This window comes from Mustela nivalis (assembly GCF_964662115.1).
Source record: "Mustela nivalis genome assembly, chromosome: 4".
NCBI lineage: Eukaryota > Metazoa > Chordata > Mammalia > Carnivora > Mustelidae > Mustela > Mustela nivalis.
This window is the reverse complement of record NC_139023.1, coordinates 150,594,295-150,619,828: the sequence shown is the minus strand read 5'-3', so window position 1 is coordinate 150,619,828 and position 25,534 is coordinate 150,594,295. Positions and strand designations below refer to the sequence as shown.

At 47.6% G+C, this 25,534-nt stretch overlaps 1 protein-coding gene and 1 long non-coding RNA gene across 11 annotated transcripts in view; one reads left to right on the top strand and one right to left on the bottom strand.

The window, feature by feature from the left end:
* The window catches only part of LOC309862712, a 44,563-nt gene extending 35,631 nt beyond the window's left edge, over positions 1–8,932 (top strand). The window contains exon 3 of the long non-coding RNA XR_014310670.1: positions 2,923–8,932. This is a non-coding gene — a long non-coding RNA (uncharacterized lncRNA). The remainder of the gene's footprint in view (positions 1–2,922) is intronic.
* Positions 1,288–25,534, bottom strand: part of MSRA (methionine sulfoxide reductase A) — a 425,594-nt gene continuing 401,347 nt past the window's right edge. For all 10 annotated transcript variants that reach the window (XM_082726896.1, XM_082726902.1, XM_082726900.1 and 7 more), the window contains one exon: positions 1,288–2,060. In XM_082726896.1, the coding sequence (XP_082583022.1) occupies positions 1,896–2,060 (165 nt within the window). In that variant the 3' untranslated portion in view covers positions 1,288–1,895. The remainder of the gene's footprint in view (positions 2,061–25,534) is intronic.

Here is a 25,534-nt window from a genome sequence, read left to right as displayed (position 1 = left end):
TGTACTTTCATCCCTGTGACTTCTCCTTTCCAGAATTGGAAGTCTTTACCTCTCACTGCCTTTCACCCATTTTGATCATTCCTGTACTCCCCGGCAGCCACTAGTTTGTTCTCTTCATTTATGGGTCTGTTTCTGCTTTGTGTTTCTTTATTCATCTGTTTTGCTTTTTAGATTCCACATATGAGTAAAATCACAGGGTATTTGTCTCTCTCTCTCTCTGACTTATTTCATTCAGCATATACCCTCTAGGTCTGTCCATGTTGTTGCAAATGATAAGATCTCATCATTTTTTATGGCTGTGGTGCGTAACATTCCGTTGTGTGTGTAAGTGTGTACACACCAACCACATCCTCCTCATCATTCATCTATTGATGTGCACTTAGGTTGCCTCTGTGTCTAGACCATTATAAATGATGTTTTGATAAAGGGATATATTATACCTTTTTAAAATTTATTTGAGAGAGACAGCATGAACGTTGTGGAGGGGCAGAGGAAGCACACTCCCTGCTGAGCACAGAGCCGGAAGTGGGGCTCTATCCCAGCACCCTGAGATCATGACCTGAGTCAAAGGCAGACACTTAACCAACTGAGCCACCCAGATGTCCCTATACATCTTTTTGAATTAGTGTTTTTATTTTCTTTGGGTAAAGACCCTGTAGTGAAATTACTGGATCATATGGTATTTCTATTTTTAATTTTTTCACAGTGCCTTAGGGCACAGAGGAAATCCAAGAAGGAAAAGAAACACACTAAATGCATGGGGAACAATGTATTTCATAATCATCTCCTGCTCCCAAAGCTCTCTCTCCTCCCTTATGTTTGTGTTTTTCCTTTGCATCATTCGGTTAACTTGTTTCTCCACCTCCAGAGGCCTTCCTTGACCCATGTAGCCCAAACCTCTCTGTAGGTAACTTCCCAGCCCCTGGACCAACTTACCCTATCCTCTCCATCATCTTCACATCACCTGTCAGGACCTGTGCTTATCTTATCTGTTCAGGCAATCGCCTGTTGATTGCTTATGTTCCCACCCCTTGTCTTGAATATAAAGACTCTTAAGGGCAGGGATTGCACATGTCTGTTCTAATTAGAAGAGCACGTGATGTGGCAGCTGTAACAGGCATGTGGAACAGAGCTATTATCACCAAAGTTACCAGGAACCAGAGGTGTGTAGCTGTTTTCCAAAATTTTCAGTCATATTTTCCATTTGGGGGAAAGTCATTGTGAGGCTTTTATCTTACAGTATTAGAAACATCCTGCCTAAAAAGCAAAAGATGAGACAGAAGGCAGTTTGTATTAGGATGCAGACTTTTATTAGAACAAGCATTTCTCATAGCTATAAGCAAAGCATTAGAATTCATCCAACTAACTTTTATCTTTTCCCTGCCCCAGGAGGATGGAAAAGGAGAGAAAGCCCCTTGCACATCTAGGATCAGCCGAGCAAAATATTGCGGTGAATGATTCATTGAGGCTATAAATGTTTGCAGATTTTAAGGCACTGGAGGGCAGCAGGGCATGAGAGGTGGGAGAGGGCACAGCTCTCATGTCCAAACGCCTTATCCTGTCTGACAATCTCCCAGCTTCCTTCCCCAGGTTCCATGGCAGGCACCCAGGCCCAGGAAGGGGGGAGCACAGCGCATTCATTATTCTCATTCAGACCCCGAGCGATCCAAACAAAGTCACCGCTGGACTCCCACTGTAACTTAGTAGAAGATAAACCGCATGCTCTCCATTCGCCATTGCACTTCCTGTAATTAGACCTCATCAAACCAGATTTTCCTGAATGCCTTCGCGCTTTGTGCACTTCAAAAAGCCACTGACCCGAGCCACAGAAGCACTGCCCAATCTGTTGAAAGCATTTTGGCTGTGACTTCAAGGGCTGACCACATGGGGAGAAATTACTTTTTAACACCCAGTGGACAGGACACTCCGGTGCCCCCGAGGCCACAGTACCCATCGGGGTTCTTGCTCAGGTACTGTTGATGGTAATCCTCCGCGTAGTAGAAGGTTTGTCCCTCCCGGATGTCAGTCGTGATCAGGCCATAGCCGTGCTCCGAAAGAACCTGCGGAGAGAAAGGCGCCGTGAGGACTGGCTGCTGGCCGTAAGGGAGGCAGACGCGGGTGGCTTGGGGTGTACCCGTGGGTCCTTGTGGGAGCGGGCTCTGCTGCTTCCCCGCTGGATTATTCTGGGCAAACTCCTACTGCCCTGAGCCTCAGGTGACTGGGGCTGAAATCCAGTTTCCTGACTCTGTAACTTGCGTTCTACCCATGACACAGCACTGCCCCTGGGGCAGTCTGGGAGCCTTGGTTTTGGCCCTGGGGGGGGGGGGTCTGTGTGGAAAGGACGCCAGGGTTTCCCAGGGGAAACAGCAGGAACGTGTGGTTCCCTGGCTGTCCTGGGAAGAAGGGGCCTTCCTGAGGGCACTCCAGCAGGGCTGCGGTAGGAGGGGCTGGAGGGGCTGGGGCAGGATAGGAAGGGAGGGCTGCGGCCCAGCCCAGTGCTGGCCTCTCTGCTGCCAGCTCAGAACAGGCCCCCTGCCACTCACAGGAACCCCCGCTGAGGAACTGAGGAACCCCCGCTGTGGTTTTGGGAGCTGGGGCCCTGCCAGGGGGCCTTGGAGAGCACGGGGTCCCCTGGGTCTCTGCTCTGCCACTCCAGACCCGGGAGCCAGGGGACTGAGGTCAGGGGAGGTCGTGGCCTGAGGGCCTTTGTGGGTTCATCACCGCCCTCTGTGACCCACTTTAATGCCTGGTGGCATCTGCTGCCAGAGAAAGAAACAGACACGGTAAACACAAGTGGGGGAGGAGAGCAGAGCTATTTGGGGCAGGAGACAGATTAAGAAATAGACGTTGTTCCCCGTGGATCTTAGCCCGTTTCCTTTCCCTTCTGGATTTCAGCTGTGCCCTAATTCTTTCTTGTTGCAGGCTGCTCGGAGCATTTGGGCACAAGGCCACAGAGACTCGACCCCCGGTTTACGGATTCCATTTGGTATGGAAATGGCAGGCAGAGCCCCGACTTGAGGGATCTGGGCAGTGTTTGACTGTCGGTCCACTGGAGATGGAGTCCTCCCTCTGCAGAGCAGGGGGACTCCAGTATTAACATTCAGCATGAGTCACTGCTGCCGTTTTCCCCCGAGAACCTTCCCCTTCTTCCTGAGTCTCCATCCAGCCCTCCGAGCCAGAATGAGGCAGACTGAGGATCTGACGCCAAGTAGGCCCAGGATGGTAAGGGACAGGATCCTTGCCAAGGCCCGTGGTTGGACCCCACCACTCGGAAGCAGCCAGATTCCTTACAGGGGTTAGAAATGAGAACGAGGAGCCATTCTGACTTCAGTTTTGACAAATTTTTGTAAACGAGCAATTAGCGAGGGCTTACCATATGCCACACTCTTTGCAAAGACTTCACAGTGTTAATTTTAGCCTCCCAACAGCCATATGAAGGAAGAACTATTATTATCATCCGTATTTAAAAGCGCGTGTCAGAGATTGTGTCTTGATCCCTGACATTCTCAGCTCTCCCTGCAGAAGCTGGAAGCTTGGAAACTACATTTCCCAAATTCTATTGCCAGTGCCACTCCAGTTTAGATATCACCAATGAGAGAAGCACACATGAAATTTGGCAGAAGAGAGGCCATTATTTGCAAGGTGCAGTCATGAGGATGGGCACAGATATCTCCAAAGAACAGACCAAGACTCTGCCAGCTCTTTCTGACAATTGTGGACGGTCCTGCCTCAGGCAAAGTCACCAGCAATGATTTCTAGCAATTTCTGTAACTTCTTGGTATCCTGAAAAGCAGTGGTGCTTTTCCCCGACCTTCCCTCAGACAGCCTTTCTAATGATTCTAGAAGCATCAATTCCCTTTGTAAAATCCACCCTCCTGCTTGAAACACCTTGAACACCTCTGTTTCCGTGACTGAACTCCAGATAACACAGCAGTGGGTTCCGAAATTGTTTTCAGGAACCAAAACCTCAGTGAGGATGAGAATCTGGAATGGTTAACTGTCCTGGCCAGATTTAGAGTTAGAGCTGGCCTCACGGGGAGTGGGGAATGGGTCAGTGCCCACGGGGTGTAGTTGGCATTTACTTAAATTATGGCTAGTATTTGCCTATGGAGAAATGTCCACTGTAGGAAGGCTTTGGGACCCTAGGTGGCTGTGGCGGTGGACTATTCTGGTGAAGACGATAAAGTGTGGTACTCTGGCTGCTTCAGGCTGCACTTGAGAGCTCATGGAAAGAACAGGATGTAAGGTCACGACTTGAATTTCCTGGACTGAGCTGAGAGAGGCAGAGAACTTCTAAGACTAATTTAAAATAATCTGTATCTTGTAGCTGCATTCAAATACCAAACAAAAGGGGCCCAGCTTTACCAGTGGAGCTGGAGCCCAGAAATCATGTGCACATGGGACTGCCCTCAGAGAGCTCATCCACTCACACTGTTGCAGACACCGTGTCGGGTCTACTGCCCTCTGGTTCTTACCCGAGATACTGCTGGCAGGCTGATGTGAGTCTTCCATATTCTGAGGGACCTCATATTTGGACCTCAGAAACTTCCTGGCTATGGTCACACTGCACAGGAGCTTGCCCTGCTGTTGAGATCCTCTGCCTCCTTCTCTGTCCCTCACCCTCAGGGCCAGGACCCAGCCCTTGGGGCTGCCAGGTCTCCACGCACTCGCCTCATCCCCACCCAGGCTCTGTCCTCTCTGAGAGTGACCTCCTCATACACTACTCACCCTATTTCTCTTTCATAAATGGCCATCCTCCTTGTATGACCAAGGATAGCCTTCCTGAGGCCCTGGGGTTCACAGCTACTGACTCCAGATGCTTCTTCACTGAAGCAGAGAGGTCAGTACCAGTGGGCACGACTGCCCAGGCTCCCTCCTCGTCCTACCACTGCTAGGCAACATCCCTTTGGGGAAGTAATGGGAAGGTGACTGTAGGGGCCCAGGCAGTACCCAGCCTCTGCCACAAGATGGCAGACATTTCACTTTTATTTGAGAGGAAACAACAGGAATAAACAGTGGTGAAAAGCCACACAAGAGACAGCTCCAGGCTGCCCTCCTGCACCTCCTGTTATGCTGGGACATTCTCGCTCCTTCTTGTTGGGGTGGGAGACACCTGCTGTAACCATGGGGCCAGGAGTCAGTATCGCCTGCTCTGCACCGGGCTGACCCATGTCTAGGCTGAGGCCATCCCTAAGCACAGGGCTGTGGCTGTCCTTAACCCTTGTTCTAAAACTGGGGAGTGGGGACAAAAACACAGGAAAGAAACTAGATAAAAAAGCAGAGGGAGCAGGAACCCAAAAATCCTAACCAGTGTCTGGTTTTCTTTCTTCCTCACATCCCCCACCTCTGCTTTCTTTCTTTTCTTTTCTTTTCTTTTCTTTTCTTTTTTTTTTTTTAAGATTTTATTTATTCATCTGACAGACAGAGATCACACGTAGGCAGAGAGGCAGGAGGCGAGAGACGAAGGGAATCAGGCTCCCTGCCGAGGAGAGAGCCCGATGCGGGGCTCCATCCCAGGACCCTGAGATCATGACCTGAGCCGAAGGCAGATGTTTTAACCCAGTGAGCCACCCAGGCACCCCTCCCACCTCTACTTTCTTGCACACAAGGCTGTGGAGGCAGGCCAGTCTCCTCAGCCCTCCCAGGCCTGTCTCCTGGAGAGGTCTCACCAGACTACAGGTTTTGACGCAGTTCTGGGGGTCCCTGGGGTCCATCTGTTTCAGACCCGGTTGGTGCTGGTCGGCTTTGTCAGTCCTCTTTGCTCTTTCATTCCAGCCCTTCCACTCCACTGTTTAAACCGCAGGGTTACAGAGAACAGGACTAAGGACAAGGAGTGATTATTGCTCCTAGAAGCTGGGAGAGCATGTGCTATAATGGCACCTCCTCAAACCAGGCAGCGAGGCCTTCCCTGATCTCTGAGGAGAGCCCACCAGGCCTTCTGTGCTGGGTTCCTTCCACCTCCTCAGCCTCATGTCCCTCATCTTTTTCTAACTCTCTGATTTCCCTTCCTCTCTGAGAACTGTTTCTGTGGGTCACATTAAAGTTATACATTTCCTGAACATTCCATTCCCTTGCACACAACCTTCTTGGAATGTTCTTTCTTCTCTGCCCTATCACATGAGCTCCTACCCATCTCTCAGCACCGAGATCAAATGTCTCCACCTCCGTAAAGCCGCTCCTGACTCCAGCTTCTTGGATCCCACAGAAGGACTGTCCCTTTTGGCACATATGACATTGCACAATTGTCCTTTGCTTCTCTACGCCACTCCCTCTCTCTTCTGGCAATACACATACCAGACTGTGTACCCCTTGAGAGTACGGACCGTCTTGTTCCTCTACCTCATTTCAGTGCTTCATGCAGAATAAATGAATGAATGAATTTTAAAAAAACAACTGTTGAGTCTTGGGGATCTCTTGGGGATACTCTTCACCTTAGGGGCTTCTACTTGGGGCCCTGCTGCTGCCTCAAGCCCAAACACCTCCTTGAGGACCTGGGAAGGAATGTCAAGAGGGTGCTTGGGAACCAGGGAGCTCAAGCTGTCACTCTCCTTATCATGGACCCCCAGCCAATTCCATAGGTAGGTTTACTCTTTAGACTCTGGCATTCCAGTGGCTGGGTTCACGCAGGGGGGACCAACCATCTTGCCTAAAAGGATGACCTCAGCATCTCTGACGCCTAAAAACCCCACTCACTCTTCTGGGGTATGGGGGGAATGAGGGGTGTAATGGGGGAGATAGAGGAGCAGCAGGAAGTGAGAGATGAAGACTGGGTTACAGATGACCCTTCTGGCCCCCAGAGTCCACTGGTCCATTTGGTGCCATGTGCAAACTGTGCAGGGGCTGGTGGGGTGAACCTCGGTCTTCTCCTATAGCATCGTCTAGGCTTGGTGCCCCAATCAGTTATAGGGGTGTGATAAATAATGTTTCTGAGTACTTTTCTCAGAAAAGTACTTCTACTTTTCTTCCATGAATTAGGGCAGCTGGAGGGCTTTCTCAATCCCAGCACCACTACGGTTCTCCTGTCCACTACAGTGGGAGGGAAGGGAGTGTCAAGAGAGCTAAACTGGGGTGACACATGAGCCACAACCGGTATGATCCCCTCCACTGTCTATCAGAGGGTGCCCACGCCGACGGTGTACCATTCCCGATGATAGAAATGATGAATCACATCACCTACTAAGTTTGCTGGTATTTCTAAAAAGGAGGCTGTACCCATGAAAGTGTATTGCCCATAGGAAAAACTGAGCAGAGAAATTGCTGAAAGCAGCTTCAGGAAATGCTCTGGCCTGAAGCACAGATGTCCCGGCAGCTTGAATCCCTGAGGGGCCCCCAGGATACAGGGCCCTGCCTCCAACACCAGGCTGATGTGGCTCCAGAAGCCTGTGCTCTTCCTTTGGGCTCTACAGAGCCACCCTGTGGTGTGGGGAGTGAGTGCAGGCCATGAAGGACTTGCCTGGTCAAAGTGATTGCCAGGTTGGCTCAAACCTCTGCTATGGTTTCAGATCTCACATTTAGATCTTTGATCCATTTTAAGTTTCTTTTTGTGTATAGTGTTAGAAAGTGGCCCAGTTTCATAAGGGGTTAATATCCAAAATATGCAAAGAATTTATACAACTCAACACCATCAAAACAAATAATGCAATTTAAGAGAGGACAGGAGACATGAATAGACATTTCTCCAAAGAAGACCTACAGATGGTCAACATACATGAAAAGATGCTCAACGCCACTCACCATTAGGGGAATTCAAGTCAAAACCACAATGAAATATGTCCTTATATTTGTCAGAATGGCTAAAGTAAAAAAGACAAGAAATAACAAAAGATGACGGGATGTAGAGAAAAAGGAACCCTTTCGTGCACTGTTGGTGGGAATTTAAATTGGTGCAGTCAACTGTAGAAAATGGTACAGAATTTCCTCAAAAAATTAAACTAGAAATACTGTATGATCCAATAATTCCACTATCGGGGGTTCACCCAAAGAAAACCAAAACACTAAAAGATATATGCACCTCTATGTTTATTGCAGCATTGTTTACAATCATCAAGATATGGAAGCAACCTAAGTGCCCATCAAGAGATGAATGAATAAGGAAGATGTGGTGCGCGTGCGCACACACACACACAAATATTATGCAGTTATAAAAAAGATGAGATGGCGCCATTGTGAGCACATGTATGGACCTGGAAAGTATTATACTTATCTAGAGAAATATCACATGATTTCATTCATATGTAGAATTTAAGAAAAACAAAAACAAGAATCAGACCTATAAACCCAGAGAACAAACTGATGGTTGAGAGAGGAGCTGGGGGGGGAGGGGTAGATGGGTCACTTGCAGTCATGGACTGAGTAAGGCACAGGAATAAAATGCACAGCTAAAGAATATAGGGGATGCCATTGTAATGCTTTGTATGGGGATAGATGGTAGTTACCCTTGTGATCAGCACAGCAGAATGTAGAAACTTAACTGAATCATTGTGTCTTATACCTGAAATGAATGTAACACCGTGTGTCCACTATACTTAAATAAAAAAAAAAAATTAAAACTCCACTCTGATGTTGCCAGGAAATCACTCTCTCACTGGTCCAACCCCAGGGCTCAACTAGTCCTTCCCCTCCGCAGGCTCTAGGACTCGGTCCCCAGTGCTACATGGAAAGCCAGCCCTGCATGCCTCCTCTGCTGGGTTCCTCAACCAAGCCCAGCTCCACAGGAAGGAATGATCTGGGCCTGATTTCTCTACCCCTCATTTTTCTGTCTGCTACTTTTGTTCACTCCAATATAATTATCCAAAGGTTCTTGTTTGTGGCAGTTTTTTTTTTCTTGCTGATTTTTTTGGAGGGAAGTGGGACTCAACTAAAATAACCTACATCGGTGTGACACCTGGACCAGGAAATTTCTGAAAGATCACCTAATAAAATTGTTCAGTCATGCTTTTCTCACAGATTCTTACTTCAGCCTTTTCTTAGATGGCCCCAGAAAGTCCCCTGTGCCTTTATTCCTATATCCTGTTCTCTCTATAAAATGGGCACAGTACCTAGTTCTCTGCTATCAGGAGGATCCCAGCAAAGGAACAGCAAGTGCATGACCCTCTGGCATATTTTAACTACATGGCAGCACTGGCTTCCTTTGCCCTGAGCCCTAGTGCTGGAGGAAAGCTAGCGCACTCCCCCTGCCCTCGTATAATAGGTCTCCACGTACACTTGTCCTGCACTCCCTGTGTCTACAGCTGCGCAGCTGACCTCTTGGTGGGGAGTGGAGAATGAGAAAAGGAGGTGGTCGTCAATAAGCTATGGCACAGCTCCTCCCACCCCTGCCAACAGGCATCTCCAGCCCCCACCACCCCTGCCAAAGACCGCAAATGCCCAAGGAAGTTGCTGGCGGCCATTCCCTTATAGATGCTTTGCCCTGGGCCCCACCCATCTTTCCAGAGCTACCGGCAGGAAGCCTTTCTTTTAATAAAGTTAATGAACACGTGACCATTCTGCTCACTGCAACCCGATAACAAGTTTACTATTAGCTTCACTGAGATTTTCTGAGTGCCCAGGTATACTCAACATATTGAATGGAAATGACTCACAGACTGCCCGAGAATATTGAATGGAAATGACTCACAGACTGCCCGAGAAAGCACAGCAGGGCGGTCACAGCAACACAGGCTTTGGGGAGCACCAAAAGATGAGGTCAGGAGATCAAGGCAGACCAGATTAGCAGATCAGGTTAACAGATGAGGGCACAGTGGCCCAGCCCTAATCCCAAACTGTTCCATTCGTCCTGGGTTGCAGTGTCTCCAGAGAGCTTCCTCACACACTCTAGTCCATGTGAGGCTTTCACTAACCATAAGGGAGGAGGAATTATTATTCTGAATGCTCCGCGTGGGACAGTGAAGCCCAGAGAGAGAGAAGCCTTGTCTAAACCACTCCCCAGTCAGCTGCAGAAATAGGACTAGAGTCCCCAGTTCCTGACCATTTCCATTATTACAATAAGGCACACTTCCCTTCGTGGCCAGCCGATGCTGTAACTTTCCCTTAGAGAGGGATATGTATTATTTCAAAATCTCCGGAAGAGTTCTAAACATGGATCACCCTCTGTGGGGAATCACACTCTCCCCCCCACCGTGCTCACATCCCTGGAACTCAGAATGTGTGATGTAGATTTCTCAGGTCGTCTCATTGACTTTTGTTTTCCAAATCACGGTAAAATACACACGACTTCAAATTTTCCATCTTCACCACCTTTAAGTGTTAAGTCCATTCCCGTTGTTGTGCAACTCACCTCTAGAGTTGTCCTAATCTCTAGAACTAAAATTCTTTGCCCATTAAATAAAAACTGTCTGTTCCTCCCGCCCCATAGCCCCTGGTGGCCCCACCGTACTGACTGTCTCTATGAGTTGGATTACTCTGGTTACCTCATGCAAGGGGAATCACAGTATTTATCTGGCTTCTTTCTCTCAGCATCATGCCCCCAAGGTTCATCCATGTTGTATAGCCTGTGCTGAACTTCCTTCCATCTTAAGGCCAAATAATATACCCTCGTAAGTACAGACCATGTTTTGTTTAGCTACTCATTCGTCAGTGAAACTTGGGTCACTTCCCTTGTTTGTTTGTTTGTTTCTTACGCTGTCAAATAATACACTTTGCTGTATGACAGTCTCATCCCACAACAGTTCCTTAGATACTCCCTGGCCTGCTTCTATTAGTAGCCTTCTGTTAGGATGCTCAACTGGCCCAAAGAAGCTCCCAAGGAGTACAGCCGTGAAAACAACTCGCTCCAAACACGGGGTTCGGTTGCTTTTTTCTTGTCTCGCCTCAGAGGATCCCCTGTGCCAATGACTGCATTACCAAGATGGAAAACCAACACAGAGAGCTCCTCTACGGCCACCGAATAGGGAGAGAGCTGGGGCTGTCTGCCTGCCCCTTCACTCAGGACAGACAGACCCCTTCACTCCAAAAAGCAAATGCCACAAACTGATTCCAAGATCATCTGATTCCAAGAGATGACAGGAGACCTACTCAAAGTGTCAGGAAAGCGGAGTTTGTGTTTTAAGTGCCAGGCTCCATATCGATTTTCTGATGGAGGTCAGAGGAGAAGTTTATAGGACCCCACTAGTGGGGCAGATATAAGCTGTAGGGTGCTTTTTCTTTCATTTTCTTATTTCATTGTGCCAGCAGTCCTGCAGGGGCAAGGAGACCATTATTCTGACTTTACCCACAAGGAAACTCAAAGAAGTTAAAGCCTGTGCTCATGTTCTTGTGTCCAGAGTGATAGCTATGAGTCCAGGACAAGAATACAGGTCTGTCCGGCTCTGGATTCCATGCTCCTTGCCACCTACATACTGTCCTCTGAATTGGGGAATGTTGGAGATGTGAGATCCCAGGCAGCTGAGTCTGCTCTGCAGCGTGTCTGATGTAGAAACTGTCAATATGAACCCACCAAGAAACTTCTCTTGGAATTCTATCCAGCAGGGCACGGAGGGAGGAGAGGACATGGGCTCTAGAGACACTAACACATGTGTGTATGTGCATATGTGTGTGGGAGAGGTGTGTGTGCACTTAGGCATGTGAATGTGCGCTCATATGTGTATATGTGAATATGAGTGCCTATGAGGATGTTTTGTGATATACATTCAACCCCACCTCAGATGGAGGAACCTACAGACACCTTTCACTTTTTACGCAAATGTATCACTGTAAAAAAGCTTGAATCTCTGGTCGTGATTCCTAACATCTTAGAGGGTCATGAATTCACTTGGGAATCTAATAAACCCTATGGACACTCTTTCCACGTAAACTCACAATCAAGTATTTGCTATAATTTTGAAGGATTCTATGACCCTCTGGAGTCGACCCATGAGCCTGATATACAGAACCTTTAGATGGGGCCACCAAGTTCAAAGTAATCATGGTACCTTGCCCATTCCCCATCCACAGGGTTCTAGAAACATGCAGGTATATTCAATCAGCAATGAACATTTTCAAGACAGATATCCTTAATTTCAATCATAGGTTGAAGGCCCGTTGAGAAATGGCTGTATTGCTAATGAGCAAGTCACCAGGAAAGGAAGAAGGTAACTGCAGTTCAAACCTCATTGGATTCATATTTTTTTAAAGCCTCATTAAGTCTGACCCAAGCAAACGCAAGAGACCTGGCTTCTGGTCCCCACTCTGCCCTCTAGTGGCAGCAGGGAGCATGGACGAGGTTTAGCTCCCTCCTAGGTTCCTGCTTTCCCTTTATGAACTGAGAGACCCCCTTCAGTTCGTTCCAGATCTAATTCCATCAAATCCCATGCTATGTTTCCATCCTGCGTGCACACACACACACACACACACACACACGCACACGCACGCACCCCCCCCCCCCCCGTGCAGGCTTAGCAAACTCCGCCAATGCCGATGCCCAAGTCAGCAGTTTTATTCCATTGGCAGCTTCTAGCTGACCAGATTGCCATCAATCAAAACTTCTGGGAAGGGATGCAAAATGACTGGCATGGCTTTTAAATAAAACCACCAGAAAGAAAAACACCATCTATTCCAAGCTGATCAGGGACGCATGTGTTTCCGGTTCAGGAGCACAGAGCACCCACAAAACTGCCAGGTATGCAGGAGCCGTTTGCCCCTGCCATAGTGTTTGGGCCACAGGGAGGAAAGCACCAGGCTCCTCATGTTCCACACCACACAGGACCCTGAGAGAGCAGGAGCTCCAGGCTCTGGCACCATGGAATCACCCCCCCCCCCCCCCCGTGAGTCCATCAGGGATTGTTAGCGTATGCAAGGGGAGACAAGTCAGGGCTCACAGAACAAGGATGTGACACAGACAAGTTGAGTGCTCAGAGGGGTTTCATGGGGCCCAATCAGGGCTGTACGGACCCTTGAAGTGAAACTAAGGAGGCCGAGTAGAAAGAAGGTGACACGATTAGATCTAATTCGGTCCATTTACAAAACCTGCTTATGCAAAGGGTGGCCTCTAGCTGGAATGAGTTTGGCCTTCTTCAAATAGCTACTGCATCCCTGTGCTCTGTCTTTCTCTGGACTCTGTGGTTGTGCAGAGCAGTTAATGGCTTTCCTTGGCTGTTTCTCTGTGTCCCCCTCACCCTCAAGGTAAATCACAAGTGTCTTCCAACCAGCAAGGCTGGTTTGCCACACAAAATGACAAAGCTACAAGCCTCTGCTGAGAAAGGGAAGCGAGAGAGCTCAATTTGGCCAGTAAGGATTCAAAGTTTTACCCTTGCTCCTCAGACGGCAGACGATGGGCCAGCGGCTTGTCAGAAATGTAGATTCTGGCCCTTGCTCCAGACGGACTGAATCAGGATCTATATTTCAAAATTATCTCCAAGTGATCCAGGTGTGCGTTAGAATTTGAGAAGCTGTGTTCTAGCAGACAAGCATGGCAGGCTCTGTCAGTGGTCACCAACAACCCCTGCCCTCCCTCTGGAAGTCAGGTTGCCTGTGTGACCGGCTCTGGTCAGGCCATGGGCAGGTGGGGCTTATCTTGTTTCTGGGCAGAAAATGTCCAGTGCCAGCAGGAACTTTTCCCCCTTCAGCCAGGGGCCCACACAGCTCCAGCCAGCAGGGGTTCCATCACCCTGGCTCCTGGCACGAGGCAATCTGGAGCAGAGTCCCCGCACAGAATATTCTATTCCTTCTACTACAGATGCCTGGTTTTCCCTGGTATGGGGTATGATGCTAAAGCATCATGGAAGGTAGGCACAGCTCCGTGTAGGCCGGTCACTTATCTGCGGACACGGTTTCAACTCGCCAGCTCCACTTAATTAATGGCCTTGAGTAATCAGTGTGGGGCACTTACGATGTGCCCCAGACGGTGCTGGGTCGTAGGCATACACAGGTGGCCCAGGGAAGCCCCCCCCAGAGTGGGGCAATGACAGGCATGTGTGCCATTACAGCAGGAAGTGCCTACCACGTAGCCAGCTCGGCGCTGGAGGGCCCTGCCAGCAGAAGAGGACAAAGGTCCGTACGAGGAGTCTGTGGCTTAGACATGGAGTCCGGCTATCTGGTGAACACGCGCCTGCCTGTGGGTGTGGCCGGACAGCTAAAATGGGACAAAGCGGGAGCCACACCCACATGCTGTGGGGTGAAGAGAGAGGACCCCTGACCATCGGGAGGTCAGAATTCCACCAGAAGAGAAAGGACCGACAGGTACATGCCAGGCAGAGGGACTGTGCTACAATACATGGAGAAGGAAGAAGGAAAGATGAACCCAGCTTGGAAGGTGGGTCCTGAAGGGGGCGGATGTCTGGTTGGGAATTGGCGGAGAGGCCTGGAGAGGAGGGTTGGGAAAGCTGCAAGGGACCCGCAGCACAGCAGAGAGAGATGAAAGCAGGTAGCAAGGGAGGGGCCTTGGGAGGCACTGAGGTTCCTTTTTTTCTGTTTGCTCCCATTGAAGGTAACTCAGTACATGCTTTCTGTTCATCCTCTGCCCTTCAATCTCAGTGACATGTGGAAGCACTTTACAAGATTAAAGGAACCACTCGAACCCCGGCAAAGCCGGCAGATGCCTCTGAGGTTCACCGGCTGGCCTATGGCAATGACTTGAAGACCAGTTGCGTCAAGGTGGGGAGGCTGAGGAAGGAGGTAGCTATGGCTTATTTTTCCATTACTTAGTGGTCATCCTTTACCTCCCCATAACTTACAAATTCCAAGTATCACTTTCTGGGTGCAAGAGAAATTATGCCCTTCCTTCTTCTCTATTTCGTGCCTTGAAGGATGGAGTCCCACCAGGCTGGTTCAGGCTGGGCTGCATGCCTGGCTTGGAAAGGAAAACAGCTGAGTTGGGGAGTTCAGTTTCGGACCAGGGAGTTGTACAGCTGACCTGGGCCACTGTCCACTTGCTCCAGCCAAAGCAGGCTCCCTTCAGCCATGAGATGACGTACATCAATCACACATTCAAGGACTGCTGGTTTCTCCAGATTTGATCTTCCCTTTGAGGTCTGATGGTTTTGAAAAGGAATTCAAATGACTTTTCCTACGGGGTTTTACTCTCATGGTTTTTAGGTTGACAGGAAATGGATCTCTCTCTCTCTCTGTGTGATTCACCGTCTCTCTCTCTCTCCCATATATATCTCTAAGGAGTTATTCTCTGTTTTTTCATATCTGAAATCAATGCACTACAACCTCTCCTTTTCCTATCTTCTTAGCATTTAGTATACAAAAGAATCCACTTGTCACTTTTCAGAGGAAGCCAAGGACACGGGCTTTCACCTTGGGGATGAAATGCAGATTTCATTAAAAGGAAAGATCCTTCAATCCAAAAGGTTGAATAGAAAAGAACTTAAAGCAAAATGCCAGCTGCCGAAGTTTAGAACACTGAATTCAGCAAGGTAAAAGAACTTTTCTGAACACCGCCGTTTCTCATTCATGTAGGATTTCAGTGATTCGAAGCTGCAGCAAAGGAGATTCATCCCAATTTGAACTGTGGGCAGAATGGTCAACTGTCCTCGTTTGCCCCAGGCAAAGGGGCTTCTCAGGATGTGGGACTATCAGTGCTAAACCTAGGACAGTCTGGCTGCTCACCAGAGCTGTGGAATGGGTAAAAAAATTCATGTCTCTTCCCTTACCAGCACTGGGAAGCTTGTTCCCTCATCCGGGCCTCAGCTCCCCACCTGTAAGTGAGGTTAACCTAGGAGGCTGTCTGCTGTGGATCTCTTCTCCCTCTGAGCCACGTGCTCCAGAGCCTCCTCTAAACGGTGCTTCTTTTTTCCAGATCGCTGTTATATTGAGATGTAGTTCACATGTCACAAAATTCACCCTTTTAAAGTTTACACACTGTGGTGTTTTGTGGCATAGCCTCAGAGTGATGCAACCATCACCGTCTTTTTTCGCTTTTGGGTGTTTGTTTGTTTTTTTGGTTTTTTTTTTTTCATTTCTGCTTCGCAGACTGGATAATCTCAATGAATTTTCATTTGCTCATCCTTCTTCTGCCCCTTTAGCGATTTTTTTAGTGTTTTTTTTTTTTCATTTAAGTTACTGTTCCTTTGAATTTATTTTTACTTCTGGAATTTCTACTTAGTTCTTTTTTTTTAAGATTTTGTTTATTTTACAGAGAGAGAGACAGCGAAAGAGGGAACACAAGCAGGGGGAGTGGGAGAGGAAGAAGCAGGCTACCTGCTGAGCAGGAAGCCCGATGCAATGCGGGGCTCAATTCGAGGACCCTGGGATCATGACCTGAGCCTAAGGCAGTCACTTAACAACTGAGCCACCCAGGCGTCCCAATTTAGTTCTTTTTTTTGATCATTTTTATTTCCCTATTGTTAGTCTTCATTGGTTAAGACATTGTTCTTATCTTTTCCTTTAATTCTTTAGATATGGTTTCCTTTGGTTCTTTGAACATATTTCTTTCTTTTTTTTTTTATTTAAATTTAATTAACCAATGTATAGTACATCGTTAGTTTTTGATATAAATGATTCATTAGTTGCATATAATACCCAGTGCTTTGAGCATATTCCTAATAGCTGATCTAAAGTCTTTGTTTAGTTAATCTTATTTCCATGTTTCTTTATCTCATACTTTTTTCCTCTTGAACACTGGACATTTTAGGGGCTCCTGGGTGGCTCAATCACTTAAGCGTCTGCCTTCAACTCAGGTCATGATCCCAGGGTCATGGGATTGAGCCCTGCATGGGCTCCCTGCTCAGTGGAGAACCTGCTTCCCCCTCTCCCTCTGCTGCTCTGCCTACTTGTGCTCTCTCTCTCTCTTTCTATCTCTCTGTCAAATAAAAATAAATAAATAAAAATAAATAAAAATTTGGGCATTTAAATCATATAATGTGGTAACTCTGAAAATCAGACTACTCTCTCCATTGGTTTATTGTTGTTACAGCAGTTCATTTGTTTAGGGATGTTCTTGGGCTACTTATGTAAAGTCTGTGTGGCCCTTTCACATGTGGCCACTGAGATCTGCTTGGTTAACAAGCGATCAGCTAATGATTGAGCACTGGGTTCCTTAAACATTGTGAAGCAATGGTCTTCCATGCTTTGGCTCTGTGTGTGTGTTTTAGAACAAACACAGCTTGGCGACTATAGCAGTTTGCACTCTGCCTTCTCTTTCTCTCCTTCCTTCCATAGGCCTCAAGGTCAGGCAGTGAGAGATTAGAGCCTTCTCTGGTATGTACGTAACAGTGGTTTGGTTATCCTTTCACCAGCTGAAGGACATTGGGGTTGTTCCGGTTTGGGACTATTGTGAATAAAGCTGCTATAAACATCCAAGAATAGATTTTGCAGTGAACATAAGTCTTAATTCTCTTAGGTAAAAACCTAGAAGAGGGCTGCCGGGTCACATGGTGAATGTATATTAAACTTGAGATAAAAAATTTCCAAGTGGTTTTCCAAGCCGGTTACACCATTTTGCATTCCTACCAGCAATGCTGGGGAGTTCCTGCTACAGGGCATCCTTGTCTGCACTTGGAAACGTCATTATTTTGAATACAGCCATTCTAACTGAGTAGTCTTTCTATGTGGTTGCAATTCCATTTCCCTAATGACTAATAACATTAAGCATGGTTTAATGTTTTTATTTGCCTTCTGTATATCTTCTTTGGTGAAGTGTCTGTTCAAATCTTTGACCCATTTTTTTAATTCACTTGTTTGTTGTTTCTGTCAAATTTTGAGAATTCATTATATATTCCCAGGTTCTGTTTTGATTTCAAATGCACAACACTGCCCTGAGACCCTGGTATGTTCCTATTGGGCATCTTGGCTCTACATTTGTAACATAATGTTTTATATTGTATATAATATCTATCTGTCTCTCTCCCCTCTACACACACACACACACACACACACACACACAGCTCCGTAAGCAATTTTCCTTTTTGATTTACTTCAAGAAACATTTACCGTGTCCCTATTAAGGAATCATACAAGGGGGGCGCCTGGGTGGCTCAGTGGGTTAAGCCTCTGCCTTCAGCTCAGGTCAAGATCTCAGGGTCCTGGGATCAAGTCCCACATCAGGCTCTCTGCTCAGCGGGAAGCCTGCTTTCCCCTCTCTCTCTCTGCCTGCCCCTCTGCCTATTTGTGATCTCTCTCTCTCTGTCAAATAAAAAAAAAAAATTAAAAACAAAAAAAGGAATTGTACAAGGTACTAGGGAAGCAGAATTGAATAGCATATTGAGAAGCTTTCTGTTTTAAGAAATATGGCTTTCAATTGGATTAAATTAAGAAATATATAAGAATGACTACATGTGATATCTCAGCTTTTAGAGTATAAGATGATTTGCTCATACAAACAATTGAAACATGTTCATTATAACTTTATAAAGGCCCGCTAATTATCATGAGTAAACCCTTCCTTTATTCATAGTGATAAGTATTCCCTGATAGAGTTCCTTCCTCAAAGTGGCACACATTCTGAAACAATGTTGTTTGCATTAAAAGATTTCTGCTACGATTTTAAAAGGATACTCCCGTATTCCAAGCTCATGCAACGTCATAAAAGCCAAATCACGTTCTCTTTAAAGACAAAGTACAACCACTCTGCACATCTTAGCATACACCCTCTCCCTGATGAGGAAAGGTATCTATAGAACAGCTCAGAAAGGGGCACCTGGGTGGCACAGTGTCCGACCCTTGATTTCGGTCAGATCATGATCTCAGCGTCATGAGATCAAGTCCCATATTGGGTTCTGTGCTAGGCACCGAGTCTGCTTGATATTCTCTCTTCTCTCTCCTGCTGTCCCTTCCTCTTGCAAACTCTCTCTTTCTCTCTAAAAATAAATAAATCTTAAAAAAAAAAAGAAAAGCCAAGAAAAACACTTCACTTAACTGCAGGATGACTATCTGCAGAAATGCTAGAAGAGGGACGCCTGGGTGGCTCAGTTGGTTAAGCAGCTGCCTTTAGCTCAGGTCATGATCCCAGGGTCCTGGGATCGAGTCCCACATCGGGCTCCTTGCTCGGCAGGGAGCCTGCTTCTCCCTCTGCCTCTGCCTGCCTCTTTGTCTGCCTGTGCTTGCTCTCTCTCCCTCTGTCTCTGGCAAATAAATAAATAAAATCTTTAAAAAAAAAAAAAAGAAAAGAAATGCTAGAAGAATCTTTTTGAATACAGAGAAAACTGACTTTCAACAGTAACTTAAAAAGCTATTGCAGTTTCTTAAAATCCTCTTACATGGAGTTTAAAAAATGAGACTTAGCAACTTTATTGTTTTTTTATTCACTGATTAAGACAATAAAAGTTGTGCTCATTTCAGTATTAAGAAATTAAAACCTCCCTTGAGACTTTCTCTGCCCTGGAGTAGGTTACATCTGTCAAACGCAAACAGGCTGGCCAGCTTGCATGCAGAAATTCTCCCCGGGGCTCCAATCTGTATAACCTCGCACTGTATTGTCTAGGGCTAAGAATGAAATGATTGGAATTTTTTTTTTATTATCAAAGGAAACTAAAAATAGGGCTATAAAATAAAATACAAGCTGTAAGGGGAAATACATTTAAGATATATTTTTGCTTTAATGCTCTAGCTTCCAGCCTCCCATGGTAGAGAATAAACGATGATGTTAAATAAAGAAAGAAAAGATGCTTTTGTGGGTTTCCTCTAAAGCTTGAAAATGACACAGTGTGAGTAAATGGAGGACGGCCCCGCAAAAGGCTGTTTCCCTGTGATACTGCCAGTGTGCGGCCCCGAGGCGGCAGGTGTTGGCCGTGTTTTACTTTCTGGTTTCAGGCAACACCATCTCAACTTCTAAGCAGACATCACTGAAGACGTCTTGCTTCTTCATGTCTCCTAATTGCTAATGCAATAACAAAGGGACACACAAGACCCGAGAAGAGATAGAATGGAGGGGTCTGGATTAATGAAGACTCTCTGTTCGGGCTGGCTAAGTTTCCGAAGCCATGAAGTACAGTCAGGATGTTTTTTGAGAGAAGAAAGGAAGGGAGGGTAGGAGGGTGGGAGGGAGGGAGGAAAGAAATGGGAAAATAAAAAAGAAAGAATCCAAAATAGGCTATGGGTGTTCTTTGCCAAAACATAATTTTAATTTTCTTCCAGGCTCAGAACCAGTGGAAGAACTGGAACTCCCTCAAGAGAAGGTGGCAGGAACAGAAGCTAATTATACAACTTAAATTTGGTAATACAATATAACTTGGCATGCTTTCCGGTTAGGGCAATATACATCCATGCTAACGAGTTAAGACAATGGGGGGATATACTGCAAGTAGCACTATGTATCGGAGTATCAGGAATTCCTTCTAGTATCTCCAGGGGTTCTCATGCAAATCAGGTTATACAGATGTTAGTGACAAGAGGGGTCTGAGTTCTACTCTTGGCGCTACCCAACCACATGACCTTGAGGCTTGACCTTCTCTTCTGTAAAATGAGGACAAGGCACCTACCTCTCAGGGCTGTCTTGAAGCATAGATGAGATTATATATTAGAAATAATATTCCCACTTCATTGGCACTGCTCATACTTATGACCTTTTGGCACCCTCTGGATGTCGTACCATGGGAACTTGTCGTACCATGGTGCAGGGATTATGTCCAAAGAAAGGGGGAAAACCAGAGCCTGACTAACAGCAGCCTCCTTCTACCCTTCCTTGTTTTTCCCTGGCACCACCAAATGAGTGACTCAAGATGTCATATGTCACAGAGAATTCTGGTACTTTGAAGACACAGTCTATGGCCCAGACTCTGCATCCGAGGGGACTGGTGGCCCTGGCCGAGCCCTCAGTCTGCCTGTGACTGTCTCCAGTTACACACCAGTGGTGAGATCGGCAGCACCATTGGGGAGAGCCTGGACACAGGCCCTGGAGGAAAATCTTCCTTCCTTTGATTTTCTCCGTGAAGAAAGATCTCGATCAAGGTCTATTAAGACCCCAGGGAAAAGCCATGTTTCTGGAAGACAAGGAACAGAATGTGCACATAGGGGAAAGGGATAGAGATGGTGAGGAGCTAAGAGTTGGTGTTTCTGGAGTGCTGACTCCACCAAGCACTGCCCCATGTGTTACTCCTGCAATCCTCATAACAGCCCCTCTACTGAAAGTAGGATTATCGACCCATTTCTATGAGGAGGGCACTCAGCAAAGAGAAGAGGGGCCAGGATTTGAACCCAGGCAGCTGATGTTCTTTTTTTTTTTTTTTCTTTAAGATTTTATTTATTTATTTAAGAGAGAAAGAGGCTGAGAGAGAGAGGGAGCACGAGCAGGGCAAAAGAACAGGGAGAAGCAGGCTCTCTGCTGAGCAGGGAGCTTGATTCGGGACTCGATCCCAAGACCCTGGGATCATGATCTGAGCCAAAGGCAGACACTTAACCATCTGCAACCAGCAAGCATCCCCTGAGCGGATGTTCTAGTTCAGCTGCCGTCTGAACTAGAACCTGTTTCATGGCTACTATGTGACAATATGCCTGGACCATGGTAGAATAGTATCTACTCTCAATATGATGGGGAGGTTAGCTTCATCTGAAAACCTTTGCTTTGATTACATATCCCCCTTTGAGTATCCGTAAAGACATAAACTAAGACTGATGGTAGACCTTGATTTTTCTACTTCTCCCAGAGATGTGACCGTTCATCTTTGGCTTTTATTTGCTGTCTGTAAGCTAGTTCCCTGTGTGTGACAACACAGACTTCGTGCTGTGCTCCTGATCTCGTGATCACTCTTGAAACAAAATAAGAATCTGGTATGGAAGCTCGTCAGCATGTCTATTGCATCTTACTGAAAGTCTAAGAAGTTCCTATCTGTTCTTCTTTGCAATCCTATTAATCCACTCACAGAATCTTTGTGTTGTCAGAGGAGCTTAAAGATTTAAATGATCCCTGACAAAACTCTCAGAATTGGTGTCTGATCAGGATTCTAGAACACAGTCATCATAGGATGCAGAACAGGCATTCAGTTATAAATTTAATGAGCAGCTAAGAATTTTAATAAAAATCCAAATTATCCTACACCCCAGGCACCATGTGGTTTAGACCACGGAGGAGTCACTCTCCATATTTCTGTCCCCCACCATATCCTGACCCTTCTCTTGACTTGCTTACAGAATCCTTCTCTCAGCACGAGCTTCTGACGTAGCACATCCAAATCTGGAGCCATTCTTCTTCTTCTTCCAAAGCTGTTCCTCTTCTTCTGCTCCCTCTCTTGGTACCCAGCATCATCAGCCATCAATCCCCCAAGCTTTCTGTCTCATTGTTATCATCAGCTCTCTCCTCTCTGATGTCTTAAAGCAAATCATAGTTATCAAGGAAATCTTGACACATCATTCTGAATGGTCCACGAATCCACCACCCTCATCCACAGGTTCAGCCATCACCAGCCTTTGCCAGGACTGTTGTTAGAAGCCCCCATCTGATCTTGCTGACTCATGTCACGACCCTAAAATCTATCCCTCGTCCTGAGCCTGGACCTACGGGAGCAGACGAGAAAGGCTGTGTGTGGGAACACAGGTGTGTTACATCAACCTCCACACTGGGAAAGACAGAACTCTTTTGTTTATTCCATTCACAAATGACAAAGAAAAGGTCACATCTGACAAGGCAAGACTCAAGGCCGTCCTCAGCAGGAATCTCCCCTGGGTGCCTGGAGCCTGGATATATTTGAAGGAGCTCTCAGCTGGCCATAAAAGTAGGTCCAAACAAAGGTTGCAAAAAGAGAAAGAAAACGCCTGCACGCTTCAGAGAAATCAAAGGCAGGAGCACAGAGCAGGGAGACACAGCTCCTATGTGAAGAAATAACACATTGTGTGTTTGGGAGTCGGTTGTCAGCTTAACTTACGCCAAGAGGGAAAAGCAGATGCCTTACAGATAAGCGTGCAAGGTATAGAGGCCACTGCCGAAAAGATAATATGCCAACATGACTTGGACTCCACTGCCCTGTGTCTGCTGCCTGATGTTTCTGAAATAAGGTCCAGCCAGCTTATACATGGGCATCCCCCAACACTGCCTGGGCCCTTCCTGTGCCTCAACTGCCTGTTAGGCTGCCCGACTTACCTACAGGACCTGGCCAAGCCACTCATCCTTTCTGCTAAAGTACAAATGACAGTCTCTTGCAAAGGTGTGGTAGACGTGCTCATTAAGAGGCTCCTGTTCTCATTTTCCAGATGAATAACAGAGGCTCAGAGAGGTTAAGGAACCAGCCCAATGTCATACAGCTAACAAGTTGCCATGAGTGTTGGATGCCATCCTTGGCCTGCCAGCTAGACTCTCTCTCCGTTCCCCTGGCTGAGCGGACACACTCCCTCTCCCCTGTCCCTGCGGGACACACGGGGTGAGTCCTGTTGCTGATCCCAGCCTGGTGCATGGGCTGCGCCTGTCACTCCCCAGAGAATCAGATTTGGTGAAAATCATTGCCATTTCTCCCTCATACTGGGAAAGAGCAGGAAACACAGTACTTAGTTCCTACTCTTATTTTGATTATATTCGGTTCACTAGAAAAGGACCAACTATAGGGAGAAATACCCATGCAAAACACTCAGTGCACAGTTCCCCCGGTCGCCCCTCTGTCCCTTATGATCCATCATGTCTGTGTATGTGGGTGTGTGCGTGCGTGCGTGCACACCTGTGTGCGTTTCCCTGGGTTCACCCCTGAACCTCGCCACTCTGCCCCCATTCAACATCATTCACTCCAATGCTTCATTGCCAGCAGGTGGGGAAAGCCTGCTCTAGAATCATTATGCATATCGGGTCCTTAGGTGTCCAAGTTCTAGGGAAAGAAAAGTGACAGCTGAGGCATCAGGGTAAAAAGAAGAAAAAAAATTTTCAGGGTAAAAAAGAAAAAAAATGTTATGTGGGGTGTGGAACACACATTTTTATTCTCTCCCTCTCTCTCTCTTTAAGAATCTGGCACAAAGACCTCACCTCCTTCCTGCCAGGGATGGAACAGTAGTGACTTGGCAACAGTCTCAAGCCAGATGTCACCCTCATCTGGTTGCCTTGGCTGGTTAGTTGTTTGGAATGAGCAGCCCAAACACAGTGCAGGCGGGGCCGCTGTGAAGCTGTGGGCGGTGAAGCTGGGTGCTGGGCACTCGCAGGGCCCCAACCCTCAGGGGCTGGGGGGACAGGTGGGTTACTGGGCCGCCAAGTGCCCAGGTGCAGGGTCTGCAGAAGACAGAGGGGCCCTCCAGAAGGACACACGTACACTTCTTCTTTCCTGTCTCTCCTCCGAGGTTGAGCTGAGTGGTCCTGCTTCCCCAGCACAGGGGTGCAGGCATGTTCTGCTATTTTACCAGCACATTTGGGAGCTGGTCCACAATCAAGCAGCTCCTGCTCCCCAGGGGTCTCATGCACACAAGACCACACTCCAGGAAACAGATGGCGGGGGCCAAATGTAGTGCGGCTTCTGCATCTGGAGTCCTGTGAACATGGCCAGGGCAGCCAGGCCTTCGTGGGCTTCATCCGGGCCGAGTCCGAAGCTGTCATGGGAAAACGGCCCGGCTCCGGGGCAAACGCAGCAGTGAGGAGACAGGAGACACGCGCCTGCAGAATGCAGGAGGGAGAAAGCCGTGCCTGGGAACAGGCACAAGCCACCTTCACAGTCTGGTGGCCAAATACTGAAGGGTCTGAGGCTGAGAGGGGACGACCCCAGGGACCACGCGTGTCCTCTGGAATGAGCCCTGGAACCAGACGCAGGTGCCTTTAGATCAAAGCCACGCGCTCAGATGTGTGTTTGTACACACATCGGTGTGTGTGATGGGAGGGCGGCGTGTGGCAAAACCTGCCAACAAGCCCATTTTGGTCACCATCTGTCGTGGAGAGCCTGAGCACCTGTCGGAAACAGCTGCTGATGGCAGATAGTAGGTGAGGGAGGAAGCAGCCCCACCCCGGGATGGCCTATTGCAGGGAGCACACGGCCTGTCCCCACAGGAATGCCAACTGTTCACTTCGAAGCCCATCTCCATGAGGAGGGGGAGTGATGTAATCCCTCGCTGTTCATTTACTCCCTCACAGGAAGGGTGGGAGGAACACCACCACCCACGCCTCCTCAGTATCAGGTATGGCAGTGGCTTGTCAGAGGGGCTGAGGAGAAATGCGTTCAGGATTCCCCGTGGGGAAGAGAAAAATTCCGGGGTAACTCTTCTCCGGAGGTGTGAGCCCAGAGACTCCCACCGTGAAAAGCCCCGCCTCGCTGGAGGAAGAACAGTAACACCTTTCTTCCCTGGCCCTATGGGGAGCACGATGTTCCATCTGTGTCAACCGGGGGCTGAGTGACAGGTTGGAGTGAGCATTAGAGGGTGACGTGGCTGGGGACCAGGCCCTCTGAAGCATTTTCTTTTGGGTAAACAAAGTTTTCTTCATTGAAATAAAGTAAAAGCTGATATGATAACTTCTAATGAAAAAGCTTTCTGAAGTCAGTCCCCCGCCTACCATATTTTTAAGTGTTTGCCGTTGTTCAACGCTCGGTGGTTGCAGGCATTTTTCTACTTTATTTTCCTTAATCCTCCCAATAATCCCATAGGGTGGGTGCAGTTTCCCCCTCATACACTGGATTGGAGGGCCAAGGCTTCAAGAGGTAACGTTGCTCAGGAGGGACACACAGCCGGCGTGCGAAAGCTGGGGCCCCAGTCTGCCTGCCTGCCTCCAGCCCCTGGGCTTTGA